This window comes from Xiphophorus couchianus, chromosome 6 (genome assembly GCF_001444195.1).
Source record: "Xiphophorus couchianus chromosome 6, X_couchianus-1.0, whole genome shotgun sequence".
In the NCBI taxonomy this organism is placed as follows: Eukaryota; Metazoa; Chordata; class Actinopteri; order Cyprinodontiformes; family Poeciliidae; genus Xiphophorus; species Xiphophorus couchianus.
In genome coordinates, this window is record NC_040233.1 from 16096617 (window position 1) to 16115925 (window position 19309).

General features: G+C 36.4%; 1 protein-coding gene across 2 annotated transcripts in view; it reads right to left on the reverse strand.

Moving 5' to 3' along the window:
* LOC114146909 (adenylate cyclase type 1-like) overlaps positions 1–19309 on the reverse strand; it is a 40144-nt gene that overhangs the window by 13884 nt on the left and 6951 nt on the right. For both annotated transcript variants that reach the window (XM_028021353.1, XM_028021352.1), the window contains exon 4: positions 10655–10766. In XM_028021353.1, coding sequence (XP_027877154.1) covers positions 10655–10766 — 112 coding nt within the window. The remainder of the gene's footprint in view (positions 1–10654; positions 10767–19309) is intronic.

The window sequence follows — 19309 nt, forward strand, 5'->3', positions numbered from 1 at the left end:
ACAAAACCTGAATGTACATCACGGAAAACTCTCTGGCTGCCCATGTTGTGAGACAAATAATTAATGCTAAATTCAAATGAAGTTCTTGCAAAGAATGACGTTCCAAATTAGCTGAAGACATACAAAGACTGATCTTTCAAGATGAGTCTTTGGTAGATGATAACATCATCCATTTTGTTCTCATCCTCGTGTTGGCCATCCCTTCCTGTCACAACCCATCTGGTGATGTTTTTTGCCACAATCTGCATGTGAAATGATTGTATTTGGTCAGAACTTTGTGGGTGTGTCTGTTAATGTGGAAAAGCGGGTAATATCTGATTGCACAGAGAGAGGCAATGGAGCGAAGCTATCCAGAGGTAGCAGCTGATCTCTGGTGTAAACAACAGGCGCTTGGCCATTGTGTCCAAACAAAACAGCATAAAAAAGAAAAATAACAAAGCAGTCCAGAGGAAATTCTGCTCCAATGTGAACAAAAGAGTAGGGATCACAGAACAACATAACAACTGTAAAAACAGACTAAAAACATAAGAAAAACTCAGGAATTAGCTGAGAGCTACTGAAACAGGCTGTGAGCTTGTGTGGCTCTGGAGAAGCTAAAAGCTTAAATTCAATTTCCATCTCAACTTTTGTTAAAATTTTAGTATCACAGCAGTTTGAGACCACATAAATCTACAGAGCATACAATTTCTTTGTTGTATTTGTTTTCTTATGTTTTTAACTTGTTCTTTACCTCTTTTTAAATAATCAGGGCTTTGTTAGAAAGTGTTTCATAAGTTATTATTATTAAAATCAAGATTATTATTATTATTGCTCCCTTTATATACAGTGCTTTATTTTAAAATAGCTTCTGACATATGGTCGCTTATCTATTCTTATTGAACCAACTGCAAGATTTTAGCTACTTAACAACTAAATAATTCTAATTAACATTTTTTCTTTTGAAATCTTTCTCTCTTTAACAACATATTTCAAGTATGCTTGTTTTTTTTGTTGTTATTAGAGAGCAGGCTTTCTCCCCTTGGGGTAACTTGGGGTTGGGGTTGTGCAGAAACAGATGGTGTGTTGGTGAGGCATGGCGACGCTACAGGAAGCAGGGAAAGCCCTTGTACTTAAAGAGTCTCCTACACTGTACTTTTCCTTTTGCTAATCTGCTGTGTGAGGCTTTAGAAGCTGATTCAGACTCAAGCAGGATTACCACCATCATGTGACTGCAGCACTGTGAGCAGTCTGGGTGGTCATCGACATAAGTAGATAGAAAAAAAGCTTTAGAGTGTAACCCTTATTCGCAGTTTCATTTGAAAAGTAAAATCTAAAAATTATCGTGTATGGCCATTTTGTTAGAATTATCTTTAATAAATTGGTGCTACCATAATAAACATTGCTGTTACAGCCATAGCAATACTGGGAATAACTGTTTTTTCCTATTGTAGATAACAGAAATTTGGTAGTGTTGCACATTTTTGTTTTCGTAGTGATACGAAAACGCTGTGAATCAGCGATAAATACTTAAAGGTTATCATCCAAGGTTATCGAATCTCATACTGGCCCATGTCTTGTGCACACATAAAAATAGAAAGGGACAAACAAGGCAAATACCAAGGCATTAATGCAGGGAGGAGGAACATTCAATAAATGATAATGAAGAAAAATATGAGCCAGCTGAGGGTAGCAGTTCATTTCCTCTAAGTTCCCAAAGGGGAGAGTGGAACACATTGTGCTTTGCTTTTGATACAGCAGCACAGATGACTGCTGTGCTGATAGTGCTGAAGGTAAGGGCTTCCTTTGCAGCAACTTGGAAGAAATGCTTGCTATCGGTCTGCAAATTTATGCAGTGTTTAATAACAGTAAGATACACTGCTATTTCAAATAAATAATTACAGTTCTTATTTTTTCATGCAATTTGACAACTTGCATTTTTTAACTTAAACTGGCTTCTTCTTTCTTGTGTTTCATGTTAACATTATTTAATAATTCAGAAAAAGGTTTTCTTTTTGCAATAATGAAAGTTAGGGATGTAGAATATTAGCAAAAGGGTTTGTAACAGAAGACACCGACATTTTCTTATAATCTTCCTCCATCTCCAGTAAAAATTGCTCTTCACTGGTTTTCACCAGCTATTTTATAGCAAATGAAAAATCTATCAACACTTCCTTCTCTCACTCCACTCTAGCGGGTCGGAGCGAGTGGGTGAGATATGTGAAGGAAACCTTGATGTATTAACAGATATGGCAAATAACAAATGCTTAGTGTTTCAAAACTGCTTCATTTCTAAGGATGGCATTGGCTTTTTGGACAGCTGATATGATTCATAAAAAAAGAAGTGAAAAAAAACATTGTTTTCTTGGACTGACATATAGAAAATGGTAATATATTATTGAGAAGTTGGTAATATATTCGTGGACAATAAGATACTGAACAGTTTTGTATGAATTTGCCAACAATAACTCAGTTTGGAAGAAAAGGTTGTTTTGCAAATGAATTGGGATGCTGTACAAAAATATAATTCAACAGCAGATTAAGATTGCAAATCATTTGAGCAATAGAAAAAGATTAAAGGATAAGGGAAGGGAATATTTTTGCTTTCTTTTTATTTACTTTATGTATAAATAAAACCAGAACTATACATACACAGTGTAAAAAGACAGTCTTTGTTCTTACTGTCAGAAATCCAATCAGACCAAATGTTTTCTATTTTAGGTCAGTGGGGATTTCCAAAATAACCCAAATGTCAGGATAACAAGAGAGAAGAGATATTTTAGATAATTTCTATATCCTTCTTTAAGATCATTAGCTCACTAAGATTTCTTTGTCTTAAAAAACAGCTTAGGAATGTCCAGATAATGTAATGGCTTTTTAAGTTGTAAGAGGTTAATTCACAACATCTGAGTTAAGTCACAGCTTTGGACATGCTTTAAGACAACACCTCAAACTCACTGTTTTCTTGTTCGACATCATGGAAATAAGAAACAGAAATCAGGAAAGACATCAGGAAGAAAATGGAGGGCTTCCGTAAGTCTCAGTTGTGCTTCGGCACATTTGCCATAAGACCAAAGATGCTAAAACGCTGTGTTTAAAAAGTAAAAAAAGAAAAAAGAAGGAATGAAAGAAAACACAATAATATTCATCCATTATACTGTTCAATATGTAAATGGGTTCCATGTCTGTCATTCAAGCGTGTTTTAGTGCAAAATATGCTTATCGACATGCAGAAAAAAGCAAAAGATCTTGTAAAGATGCTGACTGAATGTCATTTTGCACAGTGAAACAAGTGTTGTATCAATTCACAAAGGTAATCCCAAATGACCCAAAACAGAATACGTTCAGCTTGATTTAATCCCAGAAAAAGAAAAAAAAAAAGGTTCTGTAACATATGTCTAAACATATGATTAGATATATGTTTGTGATGCTTTCAAAGGCATTTGTTTCAAAGAAATCATGACAGGACAGATCTTGCATCTCTGTTACATCAGCTCTTTCCTCTGATAATGTTTAGTGAGGATCTGTGCTTCAAGGAACCAGTTTCTGTTTTGAAAGAAAGATGTGTTCCTTTCCCTGGGTTAAGTATGACTTTGTATCTTAACAGTAGGTCCACCTTTGTTCTTTTATTTTAGTTTTCTTTTTGATCCATCCAATCTTTTTTCATCCAACAGCTTCTCTCACTCATTGTAAGTCAGTCCAGTTGTCACTAAGATGTTTTTTTTAACCTGCTTTGAGTATTGTTTTATTTTCCTGAACTGTTCTCAAACTAAATACCAAATTCATCCTAATTTTCAAGAAATATAAATATATATTTTTAAAGATTTTATACCTGAATAATTTTAACAAAAATATTTTATATTTTAAATTATTAATTACTATTAATATGTTATCATTCTTTACTTAATAATATACTGAATGGTCACACCTCTTTAACTTTTCCACTTTTTTCATGTTACAATGAGAAACAATTGTGATTTATGAACAAATAGCATCATGAAGGCCAAGGAACACAGCGGGCATGTTGGGGATAAAGTTGTGAATAAGTTTAGAGCAGTGTACAAAACAATCAATCAATGAGTTTAATCTATCAGTTGAAAATGTAAAGAGTATGGCACAAAATCAATCAATATATGGCAATTCATGCTAACAGCAGCCTGGAGAAAAATGGCATCTGATAATGATGTAAGTGAACAAAGGAATATTTATGAACTACTGAAGAATTTGATGAATGGTATATAGGCAATGAAACACATATGAGGAAGAGAGAAAGCTGAGGTAGTGAAGGAAGAAACTAAAACTAGCAAACTGAAACATACAAAACACAGAAATAGACTGAAACATATAATGCTAAATGACCAAAATTACAGGTTGTGTCATTGGTTGAATTACAAGAGGCTGATGGGAACTGTAGCGGCTGTAAAGTTCAGGTGAGAGAATCTCTTGAAAGAAGAACTATTACTTGTGCGCTCTACAAAAAGATTGTCTGGAGAAGTAGCAAGAGTTCTAGTTTTCGGTTTTCCACAAGCCACATAAAAGTATGTATGCACAAAGTATGTATACCTTTCCTCCCACTTCACAACTAATGGCTGCTTTGTGTTGTTCCGTCACATAAAATACAAATGATACATTGAACTTTATTGCTGAACACATTCAAGGAGTTTGAATACGGTTCGCTTTGTCTATATGTCCGAGGAAAAATTTAATTGAACAGTTTCTTTCTTCGTAAAATATACAACCTTTTGACAAATAGATATTTGTATTTTATGATGTGCTTCCAAACAAAAGTCCAAGTTTGGACTCCACATATTCCATACATTAAATGAGATTCCGGCACAGCCTGCTTCCTATTTAGGAAGGTTGAGGAAAAACCTTGATCGAAACTGTTAAATGATCCTTTTGTCACTTGAGAATGATTGGTTCTTTTAATTGGATTTTCACATATATAGAAACAAAATCTGAATTTTGACCAAAAGTCAGTGGCTCTAATCCTCTTTCATATTTAAAAAAAAATAAAAATTGAATACAAAAATATATAAATTTTATTCATTTTTCTGTAGTTTTGAATTTATTAAATGGAAAATGTCTCCAACACAATACTCCTTCTTTTGGCAGAAATGAAGAATAAGGTTAACTCTCAGTGGTGTCAAGCATTTCTCTTTAATTGTAAGCTCATTACACAAATTAATTTGTGAAAACAATTAAATGGTATGCTACCTGAGAATGTTACATTAGTGTGTCTGTGGAAAAGCTGGTTCAGGTTATATTGGGCTAAATTTGCTTTGTGTGACAAACGATGTTAGCTCAGGGTGCCTTACGCTACAATTACTGCAACAGAAACCATTGTCATGGTGCTTTTTCTTAGAGGCATTTATCCTACTTATTCTGCTGTCAAGGATCCAAGCTGGCTTAAATGTTTTGGGTTTTGCTTCAGACTACAGTTTTAAGTACACAGACGTCTGAGGGGAAACAGCAGGATTGGTGAATGATCCTTGCATCTGCTCATGAGACAAACAAGACAGAATTATTTGGCTGTGTATAAGCCCAGGTTTTGTTTTCTGGAAGGCAGCTGTCACCATGTGGACAGTGAATACTTCATGTCCTTAAATTAAGGGCAACGAAACTACAGCTAAAACCAGATATTGAGATACACAAGTTCCTCCCTCCCCTGTCACTTAGACTAAACTTTACCTTTTACAGGTTTATTTGAAATACCAAAGGGTTACAGAAAATATTTACTCTGTTTTTAGGTCAGAATGTTAGTATAAGGGTTATGTGTCTATTTATGAAAAGAGCGTATAAAGTTTTGCCTGTGTATTTGCTCCATTATCTTAGCAGACTTAGGATGTGTTCATATAAAGATACTTGCCTCTATGTTGTTTTTAACTAATGAAATCATTACCAAAACATGTTTTTTTGTCCTGATCAAATAATTCTTTCAAATGATTATACATACAATCAATGTTTTGTTAAAGTAAGAGAGAAAGCCTTTTCTTCAAAGTTTTTATATTTGAAGTAAAACCAGATTTGACTTTAGGTCCTGCTGAAGTATCTAAAGTGCAGCATGCTTATTGGGAAATATTCTGTCAGCTTTCACAGTCATATATGAAGGAACTAAAACAAATCTCTCACTTGCGAAGAAAGTGAGAGACAGTAGATAAATCCATCATTGAGCCATTCTAAAAATGGAAACATGAAAAGCAAAGAGAGTGCAGAGAACCACAGGGCTTAAAAGACACAGTTGAAGGAAGTAGGCTGCTGCATGTCAATCAAAAAGCTGAGAAACAAGGAGCGGAGGAGTCTGAAAGCTGTGATGCAGGGAGGTGTTGCAAGAGGAGAGAAAAGAGGGACAAGAATAAAAAGCTTTGTGAAACTCCGCCAGGGAAATAGCAATGGTATACTGTGTGCACGAACACACCAAGGCTCATCTAGTACAGAGCTATCAATGTTACATAGCGCACTGGACAGACTGTTTGAAACACAACCAGCTCAAAGTGTTTATAGAGAGAAGGGAGGAGGGGAAGGGGATCCCATAAAAAACAACTGGTGTGAAAAAAAATTACATTTATGTCTTTAAAATAAAAATAAATCACATCAACATATGATTAAAAGAGTGAATTTCTACATATATGATCACTTCAGAAATGTCCAACAAAAGTTTTTTGTTGTTTTATGGTACTACAGCAGTCACAGCTTTGCTTGTCTTGATATGTACAAAAGGCTGGAGTATCTCAAAACATTCTGCAGCTGAACCCAAATATGAATGAATGAAGCACATCCTATGAAATATTAAGTTCTGTTGTGCATATAAACTGTGTTTCTCTTGTGTAATGCTCCTTCATGTAATGTTCCTCTTAATAATCAGAATATCATTGAACAGTTAATATACAGTATTCATTAATTCAACATACAATGTGAAACATTTACATTATATGGGTTCATTGAACACAGAGAGATGTAGTTCAAGCATTGTTATTCTTAATTTTCATGATCATGGCCTACAGTTAATCAAAAGTCAAAACTCAGTTTCACAAGAATATTGCATAAGACCATTTAAAAAAGATATTTAATAGAAAAATGTCACCCTTTTGCAAACTACGCGCATGTCGGGTTTCACTTTCTGAATTCAAGTCCGAAAATAAATTAACTTTTCAAAATTATTGTCATTTGCCTGAAAATGATACATTGGGATAAAAAGCATATATATTACAGTAAGTTTTACAGTTAGAGAGTTAGTTACTTTTGCAAGCTTTTAAAAAAGTGAACAAGCTTGAAGAACTTCTGCCTTGATCAGAAAGTAAAGCAATGTCTGAAAAGTCAAACATTTTGCAGGAATCAGTTCTGACAAAGCAACTGCACAGTGATGTATGAGATTAAGTAACATTATGGTATAATTCAACATATCCCAAAAACTAAGAAAAATTTTGATTCATTCTTGTTAAAACTGTTGGAGTTGGGTTTTGTAGCATTCAAGTAAAAGATAACCACATACTGTACTTTAAGACCACTTGCTCCAAAGGTAGGCTGCTACTAGCTGCAATTTTGAGGTCAGATTGATTCCCGTAGAATGCATTGTAGATGCATATGCATTTTTAAGCATTGTGCTTAAAAATGTGTTTCAAACACAGAAACACAGCTGTTTCTGAGTTTGGCTTGCTTGTTACACTATATCAGTGTAATTAGTTATCAGTCCAAGTATTTCCTCTTATGTCTTCCTACTCCTTGGTTTTGTAGTGATTTCAGTAAAAACAACAACATATGCAACATTGAGTTCAAAAGTATTTATGCAAGAGGACGCAAAAGTCAAGTGTGAGGAGATCAAAGTAACAGGTTTTGCTGAGTAGCAACAAGAGCACAAAACAGTACAAGAGCTCTGGTGTAAACATCTGCACTGCCACACTGAGATGAGCTTTTCTTTATAGAAATGTGGTAACCAGACATAAACAAGTAGGTTGCATATCACTGAACAGAGTCTGGACTGTATCTGTACCAATGAGCATCTTCTCATTTAAACTCTGTCACTAACACAGAACATGCCTTTGAGAGGGTCAGTTATGGAAACTAAATAGCATCGTACAAGAGAGGTCATGAGAAAAGTTGCAGGTGAGCTTAAAGCATTAAGTTTTAAAACAGTTGTGCAAGCACAGAGCAATAGTCAATCCATCAACCAAAAATATGGTGCAACACGACTAATCTAAACCAAAATAAGATGATGAGTCAGGCAAGGAGAAACATGATTAGAGAAGCAAGTATGAAGACCATGGTAACTCTCAGGGAGCTGTAGAGATACAAAGCTCAGGTGGGAGAATCTGTTTTTAAACTATTTGTTATGCACTCCATAAATTTGGCCTTCATGTAAAAGCAGCAAAATCCAAACCCACAATAGAAAGGAAGTTATAAGAGGCGTCTCAGTACCACAAGCCATGTTGGGAACTCAATAATAGAGGGAGAAGATTATTTGATTAGATTAAACTTTTTGGCCAACATGTAATGTGCAATGTTGGGCAGACAACTAAAACTGAACATCTAATGTAAACATGGAGGTGACAGTGATGGGGGGTACTTCTCTTTAACTGTGACAGGGGAAACTAGTCAGAATGGATGGGAATATGGGTGACAGAAAATACATGGCAATCCTAAAAGAATAACTGTTAGAGGCTGCAAAAAACTTGAGATCGTGGCAGAGATTTAGATCAAAGTATATTTACTTGCTAGAGAAGGGCAGTCAAATCCCACTTTGAAACTCACAAGCACTTTGGCACTGAAAAGCTTCTTAAAACAGGTGAGAAACATAGAAATGTTTCTTGGATTGAAAGAGAAATTTACGCGTGGTGCATTCAGTCCTAATTAGTTAAGAGCTGGCAGAGACAACATCAGAGCCTGAAGAGGTGTCAGTAAATGAACCTGTACACTCTGGTGGCAGGAAAACGTGTCTAAATGCAAGCTAATGAAGCTTTGTGTGTCACCTTTCTAACATGTGACGTGAGTTTGGAAGAAAATACAATTATTTGTTAAGACAGCAATGTTTGTATTTTCTCCCTGTGCCAGGAAGATTAAAAAAAAGGTGGATGAGTTGTGTTAAGTCTTTCTGAATCACAAAAAAATATTTATCAAGCTTTGATGTGGAGATTGTGTCAATTTTGGGAAAAAAATTAAGAAATTTATTGACCATCGTTGTTTACAGGTGGAGTGATGCTGAGGTTGGACTCAGGGCAAGCATTCAGATAATGCCTAGCTTAGATTCATTCATGTTAAAAAATTTAGAGAGAGAGGAGAAGAGCAGACTTGGTCTGCTACATCACCAGCACTACAGGAGAACACTGTGTTCCTGGCCCGCTTCCCATGCAGCTTGACAAGTCCAAAGAGTGGACAGGTGGTGTGGGGATGGTGCTGGAATAGTACCATGAGATGATGCCCAGTGGCCATGTGGCATCGCCTGCTCTTCGTATGGGACGAAAGAGAGTTTGCGTGCCCAAAGTGACCACGGCTATGAGTCACTGGCATTGCCACTTCCTGCCAAAGTGGATAAGAATGACTGTGGCTTTGGGTCAGGGCAAGTTTAATAGCTGGGGACAAGCCTTTCAGGGCACTATAACGCTTTAAGCTAGCTGCCAAGTACTGGACACAGTCATCTATTCAACTGTGCAACTGGTAGTATCAAAACAGCTTGGAAATCTAAATCTAAAGATGCAACTGCCTTGTTTTAGTTTTAAAAATGAAAGCGTAAAACATTTACTCTAAAGTTAAAAAACTGCAGAAGGAAGAAACCAAAATAAAGGTAAATCAAATTGTTTTTAAGGACCCCAAAGAGACAGCAAATAGCTACAACCCTGAAACAACTTATTCACAATTTATTACAAAAATAATGACAGTAACAACTGACAACAAAACTCCTGTCTTTTTTTAGCTAGTCCTAAATTTGTACCTATAAACAAGCAAGTCAAAAATAGAAGCTCTTAACAGGGCCAAAGAAAACCCTTCTGTAAAAGCAAAAAAAAAAAAAAGGTTCACTGCAATCCTGCAGATTAATGGATTTGACAAGGCCATGTGAACTGCAGGTTATAGAATCACATGGATGCTGCCTCAGCCAAATCCACATTTCAAAAATCAACAAATCTAATTATGAAAACCTCTGCCCTATTCTATTAAATGGGCTACAGTGGAAAACAAATTAATAAGAGCAGTACAAGTTTTTTGTTTTAAAAAAATGGTCAGATGAATTGTCAACCCTGACCCATAACCCACAAAGCAAAATATTAACAGATTGGATTGCTGAAATCTTTACCTCGTCCATAACAAGAGCAACTAGAGATGAGTATAACTCATCTCCCCTGCTATCCACTCTATTCAGTTCATTCACACAACAAGAGAGGAGGCAAGCTTTAGCCATGGGTAAATCTGGCTGAGATTAAAGAGGTCTGTCAACTCTTCCTCAAATGAAGCACTGGATAATCATATTAGGCATCATATGGGCTTCCAATATTCACTGTGACATCATGCTAAGCTACAGAAGCGTGCCAATAGCCTGTGGCCAAAGAGATCCACAAGCTCACACACATACAGTCATTGCTGCGTCAGAGTTTGGACAAAGCACTCTTTGCGCAGGGAGTGTTGCTTTGAATGCCAACAGTGACTATAATTGAGGGAATATGGCTTCAAGGAAGGGAGACAGACTCACCGTGGCAAGCTCATCAAACTTTCCAAACAGCTCATTTAGCAGCTTAACCAGTTCCTGAGCTGTGCACTGAGAGGCCAGGCTGGTGAAACCAACTATATCTGCAAAAAGAATGCTGCAACAAAGAAAGAGAGGGATAAATGAAGTCAGTATTGATTATTTATAATAAGACCATACAGTATTAAAGAAACTAAACACTGTTCTTGACAGAAATAACAACATTTTGAAATTTGCACATGGATCACACAAAAAAATGACATGGATAACCTTCGAAGAAATGGAAAAGAATGAAAAGAAAGGAGACAGACAGAATCTGTTTCATTCTCCAACTGACAGGCAGTGCATGCAGTCAAGCAGAGCAAATTAAAAAAAGCAGCAGGAGCATCTCATGGGAATCTGAGACATGGCCTGTTAGGAGCTGCAGCGTAGTCATTCTAAGACATTGTGCAACAGTAAGGGACTGTCACAGTCTTCAAGGGAACTTTATTTTCAATCTTAGCAGGCTGCACGTAAGACTGAAGCTGACTTAGGAGAAAAGGCTATGTGAAAAGAAAGAATCAAAGTCCACAATTAAATGACAAATGTAGCACAAAGTGATCTTTCGTTCCACTGACAGTATTTGGAAATAATTCAAAAAATTTGTGCAAATTGAATTTTTTGGGGGTTAGTGTTACATAATTTGAGCTTTGCCCAATGTCAAAGCATTGTAGTCATGGTGACCTGACCTACAACATGCAGGATGTTCTCTCTCCAGCATGCCTCCATGATAGAAGTTCCAATATTTGTTCATTATTTATTGCCACCTTCAAGCAAGCTATTACAGAGGACAAATCAAGCATTTCGCTACACAGGTTTCTCTTGCTGGCAGAAAGTAGATCCTTCTGGATCATCTACAAACACCCCAATGGACAGCACACCTATGAAAAAGTTAGGTGGGGAAAAAGCATTTTTTTTATTTCATAACTTTTATTTAACAATCCCATCAGTGAAAAGTCAGACAGGACAAGTTCTATAATTAACACACTGCGTGTTTTAGAGCTAAACATATTCTTTCTGCTGTTGTGGATGAGGAAGGGTTTCAACCAAGGAATAATGTCCTAAAACTTTCAAAACTATGCTAATTGTATGGTGATGGCATGTTTTACCTTTAAAACTCAAAACCTGGAACTAACAAAAGATAAACAGAAAATAGAAAAATTGGTCGATTGCTGTACTACAATCAAACATTTCTCCTTTTTTTACATTTAGCATTGATGAGAGCATGACTAAAGTTTGATATAATATTTGTTTTATTAACTAGATACAAACATTTTGGTTTTATGAAAGCATTTTTAAATCCAAATTTTTCAGGGTTATAAATAATGTTGGGCCTTTGACTGAATTATTATTCATTAATCCCAGTATTTTTCCTCAAACAATTTGTAACAGGCTTTTGCTATTCATAAAATTATGATTCTTCGTTTTCTTAAAAGTACAATTAAATGTTCCATCTTCTTCTACTGAACCAAGTATTATCCATTGTCTCCTTTTTAAGCTGAATGTATCATTACGGGGTTTTTTTTAAATTCATTCAAATCCATTTAATTAATAATGGTACAGTATGTCAGAAAACAAATCCACCTCCCTTCAGATGTGGGATGATGCTCTAAAACAGTCTGTTTTAATATGCTGGAGGACACATTTTTCATTTTATCCTCTTAAATTACACGTTTCATTGAAATAAATGTCAGAGCAACACATAAGAAAGTAAAACCCAAGCTGCTCTCAAAATCTAATCATCTTTATGTCTGAGCAAAATCACATGCTGATAATTCTGGAACAGTTAAGACATCCAATTTGTTCCTTGGCCCAAAAACTGTGCTGTCCTCATTTATTCCTCATGTTTTGTAACAAGGCAGAGGAGAAAGTTTCTAAAGGATTGGGCCTGAGTACTGTGTGATAGTTGGTGGTGTGAAGGGGATTAGTCATAAAACTGTCCCAAACAACTTACACGTCTGCAGCTCTTGTACTGATTGCCGACTGTTACCTTCATGTGGGCTTGAGATTTCACAGCATGACAGAGTGCTGGATCTCTGAGAGAGAGCTGCTAAATGTCACTTTGTTGTCTCACAGATGTCGCCATAATGAGGGGCAGTGGATTCAGTGTGTGTTAAATAGTTTATCAAACAACCATCTGTGGCTGTTAAAAATGTAGCGTATTAAATACCATGTTTCTGTAAACACTTTGGGCCAACGTCATTGAAATTCTGTAATGAGGTTATGGTGTTGATGTTGTAGGGTTGTGTTGTTTAACACGACTGCAATATTTCATGGACATCGGGGGCAGTTCCCCTGGACTGGCAGGCTGGGGTGGTGGTCCCCGTATTCATAAAAGGGACCGCAGTGTGTGTACTAACCAGGCTTTTACACCTCCCTGGTAAGGTCTATTCAGAAGTACTACAGACGAGGGCCTATCAGACAGTCAAACATCGGATTCAGGAAGAGCAGTGTGGTTTTCGTCCTGGTCGTGTAACACTGGACCAGCTCTATACCCCAGCAGGGTCCTGTAGGTTGCTTGGGAATTCGTCCAACTGATCTAAGTATGCTTTGTGGATCTGGAAAAGGCATTCAACCGTGTCCCAAGCGAAACGTGGCTGGGGGAACTCCAGCAGAATGGGATACCAGGCCGTTTGATATGGGCTGTTAAGTGCCTGTATGACCGGTGTCAGAGTTTGGCCTGAATTGCCGGCAGTAAGTCCGGCTTGTTTCCGGTGAGAGTTGGACTTCACCAATGTTGCTCTTTGTCACCAATTCTTTTCATAATGTTTATGGACAGAATTTCTAGGCACAGCCATTGTGTTGAGGGGATCCGTTTTAGTGGGTTTAAGATTGTCTCTGATTTTTGTGGATGATGTGGTCTTATTGGCTTCATCTGGTCATGATCTACAGTTTTCACTGGAACGGTTTACAGCATAGTGTGAAGAAGCCAGGATGAGGATCGGTGTCTCCAAATCAGAGGCCATAGTCTTCAGCCAGAAAAAAGTTCAGTGCTTTCTCCAGGTACATACATCCTGCTCCAAGTATCTCAGGATCTTATTCATGAATGAGGGGAAAATGGAGCAGGAGATCAACAGACGGGTTGGTACAGCATCTGCAGTGAAGCGGACGCTGTATTGGTCTGATGTGGTAAAGAGAGAGTCGAGTCAAAAAGCGAAGCTCCCAATTTACCAGTGCTATTTTTTTTTTTTTTGAGCTGGGTAAGTTGTTGATGCAATCTTGGAGTAATTTTTATGAGGCACCCACTCCTTGGAAGCTTTACCACTGTTCAATATTTTTCTCCATTTGTGGATAATGGCTCTTGCTGTGGCTTGGCAAAGTCCCAAAGGCTTAGAAATTGTTTTGCAATCCTTTCCAAATTGATATAAGTCATTGACTTTGTTTCTCAGCTCATCTCTTCGTTCTTTTTGATCAGGGCCTCTCTTTGACAACTTTGTATTTTCAGTCCAAATAGGTTGTACTTAAGTGATTTATGGATTCCACAGGTCTGAAAATAATCAAGGCTGGTTACAAGTAGTGGAACAAAAAACTGCATAGTTAATTAAAGTTAATAATAATTTAATAAAGAGAGTAATTATATTTTTATGTCAACTCAAGTTTTTGGGGGGAAAACCTTTTTTGTGATTTAATTAAATCCTCATTTAAAAATGTATTTTTTCCATTTTTTCAGGTTATTTGTGTCTGACACAATTGTTTTTGACAATCTGGAACAACAAAACACAATCAAAGAAGAAATCTGCAAGAAATCTTTTCATGACTCTAATGAAAATAGGTTGCAAATATTATTTTTTGTTGTTTCTTGGTGAGATTTATGTGAAGTAGTCAAAGTAACAACAGATACCTGCTGCAAGAAAAAAAAAAAGCCAAGGACCAGTGATTATAGTAGGTATGCAACATAGACACCAACAGACACCAGGCAGGAATCAAAACAGGTATGTTGCTTGGAGCACACTTTTAAATAAAAGAGGAAAGGTATAAGATACAAGCAAAGAACTTGAGGCAATTCAAACAAAGTGTCTTCTCACAGAAAGAAACAATCCGTTTGATGGGATCCTTCTTAGATTCGTAATTCTGAACAAACTCCAGGCAACTTTTAAATTAGTAGGAAGCTATTTGAGATGCAGTCAATTATCAAATAAAGTAATAAATGATGAGCTGTATGCTTTCAGTTATATAGTCATTGACTCAGAAAGAGATGGAATACTCCAACTTCCTAAGCATCTCATTTTGAGTTTTTTCTCTCTTCAAACAGTGGCTAAAACATGAAATAAAGTCAGAATTATCACAAAATCTTAGTATGTTTTTATTTTATTTTAGAAGCTCTATATTAAGCATGTGCATTAAGTGTATACAGAACTAAAATCCATCCATCCATTCACTTTCTTATACCCTTGTCCCTAGTGCGGTTGGGAGGGGTGCTGGTTCCTATTTCCAGTGAATGTTTCAGGCGAGAGGCGGGGTACACCATGGACAGGTCGCCAGAGAAAGACAGGACAAACAACCATGCACACACACACACACACACACACCTAGGGAGAATTTAGAGAGACCAATTAACCTGACAGTCATGGTTTTGGACTGTGGGAGGAAGCTGGAGTACCGGGAGAGAACCCACCATGCACAGGGAGAACATGCAAATTCTATGCAGAAAGACCCTAGGATCTTCTTGCTGCAAGGCAACAGTGCTACCTACTGTGTCACTGTGCAGCCCTAACTAAAGTACAATATACTGTATATGTATCACACCAAAGCTCATTTCTAGTCTGGATTAAGACTAACCATTTTTTAGTGGTAAAAATAAAATGCAATGAAAAAGTCCTCAAAACAGATTTCTCTGTTCAACATCTGCAACAGTTATCCATTTTAATGTTGCTTAATCAAGATGGTATTTCATTTATAAATATGACATGATATGTGACAAATAAGACATACTGCGGTTACCAGAAGCTGCCCTGAAATGATAGAACTTATATGTTTCACCCAAAAAACAGTTCTTTTGTAAATTTATCACATTGTCCATTAAAAGAAATGTCTTGCACAGATTATGCACTTTTGGAATGTTTTTTGAATGTACTAAACAATTTCCTGCTCATTCAGAATAAGACTGAATTTTCAGTCTTATCAGACCCTCTGAGTGAGACATTTAAACTAAAATTCCAAAAGATTTTCGTCCCCAAAGAGTTTTACCTTTTCCCAAGTCAGATGGTTGAAAGAAAAGTTATGTTATTTTAGGTTAAATATAACTGCTCATAAGCCAGACGATTATAAGGTAAAAAATGTACAGCCTTTAAAATATGTGAATAATAATTTGTTTTTCATTGCATAATATTTTTGAACACAACAGTAGCATAAAAAAACTAAACTATTAGTGGCTAGCTGATTAATTAGCTGCAACTAAGGTGTCAGTGTTAGTTATAAAATGAATGCATACATTTTAGTCAAATTTTGCCAAAGAATCATTAATCAGTTAACAGATAATATGAAATAAGAAAATGTGCAAAAATGCCTATCATCATCTGTCACGCTTGTGAAGAGATTCTGACAGTTTTAAGCGACTCCAAAAAAGAAAATTGAGACTAAAGAGAACTCACTAAAGTTGTTGACACTGTATGAAAAATAACAATTCGACCATGACCAAGCAACTGTATTAAAAACACCTGTCATAAATAGGTTTATTGACACCAAATTCAAATGTTTGATCTGAAAATTTTAATGGTCTGTTTAGCTCATTAACAGTGCACATCATCAAAAGAAAACCATACTCATGATAAAATGTGGTGGTGGTGTGATATTCTGGTATTACCTTTCTCAGATGGAACTTTGATTTTTGCCAAGATGGATGGCATCATGAACAGTTCCAAACACTAGTCAGTTTAAACTCTAGTCCGCCAAGTGTCTGATAGAAAAATGAACATGGAGTTGAATTTCATTCTACATGATCAAAATGAGTTTAGTCAAAAAATACAGTAACAGCAACAAAAGAATGACTTGAGAGGAAAAATAACATATTGGAATAGCCTTGCCTGAACTATATTTGACACATAATCCCTGGAAGCCATTTGAAGAGGGCTTTGGACATTAGGCATCCTCAGAGTCTAGTGTATCTAGACAACTTTTGCAAGATAGATGGAGCAAATCACTGAGTTGAGATGTCGGAGCTGACAGACTCCTACCAAAGAACACTGGATGTTAGAATTGAGTCACAGGGTGCTTTGAAAAAATACTACTGTAAAAGTTGGCTCACATATTTCCTTCTAACAAGTTTTCTTAGTTTTCAGTTAAACTATACAGGACAAATGTCACATCATTTGTAGAAAATGTTGGCCTTTTTTGGCCTTTTTTATATCACAGGGTTATGATATTTTAAGAGAGGTGAAAAAAAATGAGAGATACTGTATATGTGACTTGCATGTTGTGGTACTGTAGCACTGAAGTGCCAATTGGAATTCTAAAGAAACTCCTGCTACAGTCAAGGTGATGCCTTTTCCCAGCAGGTTCATAGTTCTTCCTGTAAGACAGTGCAAGAGCTCATTCAGTACAACTTCCAGCATAGAACTGCAATGTGTTTGCTTGGCTGCTCCTCTTGCATTCTAAGTTTCTGTGGTATAGAAAATGTAAGGCACATAATAAGAGCAAGAATCAGATTACATGAATGAATAGTAGGGATTCTGAAATTGTATATGGAGCCAAAATATATCAAGATTTAACTGTCAAAGGTTCATCTATAAGCATTATTATGATTTGAATGATTTGCAGTTACATGGTGCCAAACTGAACCTGAATCAACCACAAATTCATCCTGTCCATTAATCCTGTGGTGATTAGAATGTCACACCTGATATCGTCTGACAAACTGTGCCGCCACCACGACCAAACACACACATTGACACACAACCACATTCATTCATCATTTCCTCTCCAGTGGCACTTATTTGAAGAGTTATTTGCCCAATTATGCAAATATCTTCTTTCCTGCTCCAGGAGGCATCACTGTAGCTGCTCTGGCAGATGTGATGTCAATTTATTCACACAGTCAAAGATACGAGCATGGAGCCGGCTTCGGGGTTAGCGCTCGATGGTCCCCTCTGGAGATACAGTGTGGGCAGAGGATGTGCTGACGGCAAGTCAATAAAAGCGCAATATGTTTGCAACAAAATTTGACTATATAACATGCTCTCTTTTTTTTTTTTTTTTTTTTGAGTGGGCTTGTATGATTAATGAACTGCCAGTCACTGACTCTGATCGTTCATTTTTAATTGTTTTGATTTCATTTCAAAGTAAACCCACTCAGTGCAGTAAACTGTTTTTCGCAAATTTATTTTCAAGAACTATTTTATACAAAACAATGAAGTGAATGTAATGCTATTTTATTGTTTTTAAAAAAAATTGCATCTGAGTTACTCAAACCTTGATATGATTGTGGTAATGTATTAATCTGTATTAAGTTTATATTTGGGTGTATTACTTTTGTAAAGTGGGGGGAAATGAATGGTAGATTTGATGTGAAAGTTACAGTAAGACAAAAAGTGATGAAAACCTTTTAATTTAGATGATGATAAGTAAAGCTACCTGAACATACTGTATCTCTTTACTTAAAAGAGCAAAGGACAAGAACAGGCTAGAACTAGTTTGTGTTGTCATTTTATTAGAGCAAATTAATTTGTTAGAGGTGATAGACAAAAAGCATAATTGGCTGCACTATTTTGGATGGCAAATACTATTTTTTTTTCAAATGATTAGATGTGGCATACTTTACTTTTTTAAATATAAATGGGAACATATTTTACCACTTATGTTCATATATAGCAAGCTCTCAAATATTCCTGTCACAAAAGGAAGAAACAGAATCAAGTTAGAAATAAAAGACCACCCCCAGTCAAGTCCTCCCCTTTGTACGTCACCCCTAAAAGCATTCAATGGAGTTCAAGGCAAAAAGCAATCAGCTGTTCTCCAACAAGGTCTTTCTGTATTTAACCAGCGTGAGCACCCATGAGCACACGTACACATACCAAGAGAGTTATGCAACAAGAATCTAGTCTCCATTGCATTTAATCCCCTGTAGCAACTTAATCCCAGGGCTAAGCAAATTCTCCTCCTCAAGCCTCCCTGCTGCTGCTCTGAGAGCACAGAAGAAAGGAAGGAGGAAGAGCTGAAGATAAGACACAGCAAAACAATGAAATGCTGGAGCTGAAAGGGCAGATTTGACAATGAAGTCAGAGAAGCAGAGAGAAAAAGTGGAAGGAGGATAGAGAAAGTGCATCTTCCTGCAAGAAATTTACTTTTAGCTCTTCTTCTGACAAAGGGTTAAAGGTCCAACACAATTGACAGAACAGCAGAACCTCATAAGAAACAAAGTCCTGCACTGAAGGACTTTGTTACAAACAAAGTAACAAAGTCCTGCACTGAATGCACATTTTGAGATTATTTTATTTTATTTGGTCTGAGAAATTAATTTAGAGGCAAAAGATTGGACAAGTAAATCAAGTGGAGCTGATCATTTGCAACTTTGAAATCACTAAACAAAAAAACTGTTGAAACACTCCAAGATAATATTGTGTATTAGTTAGAACCAATTATGGTGCAATGTTAATGTTTCTAGAGAATAACATTGTGGTTTTCTGA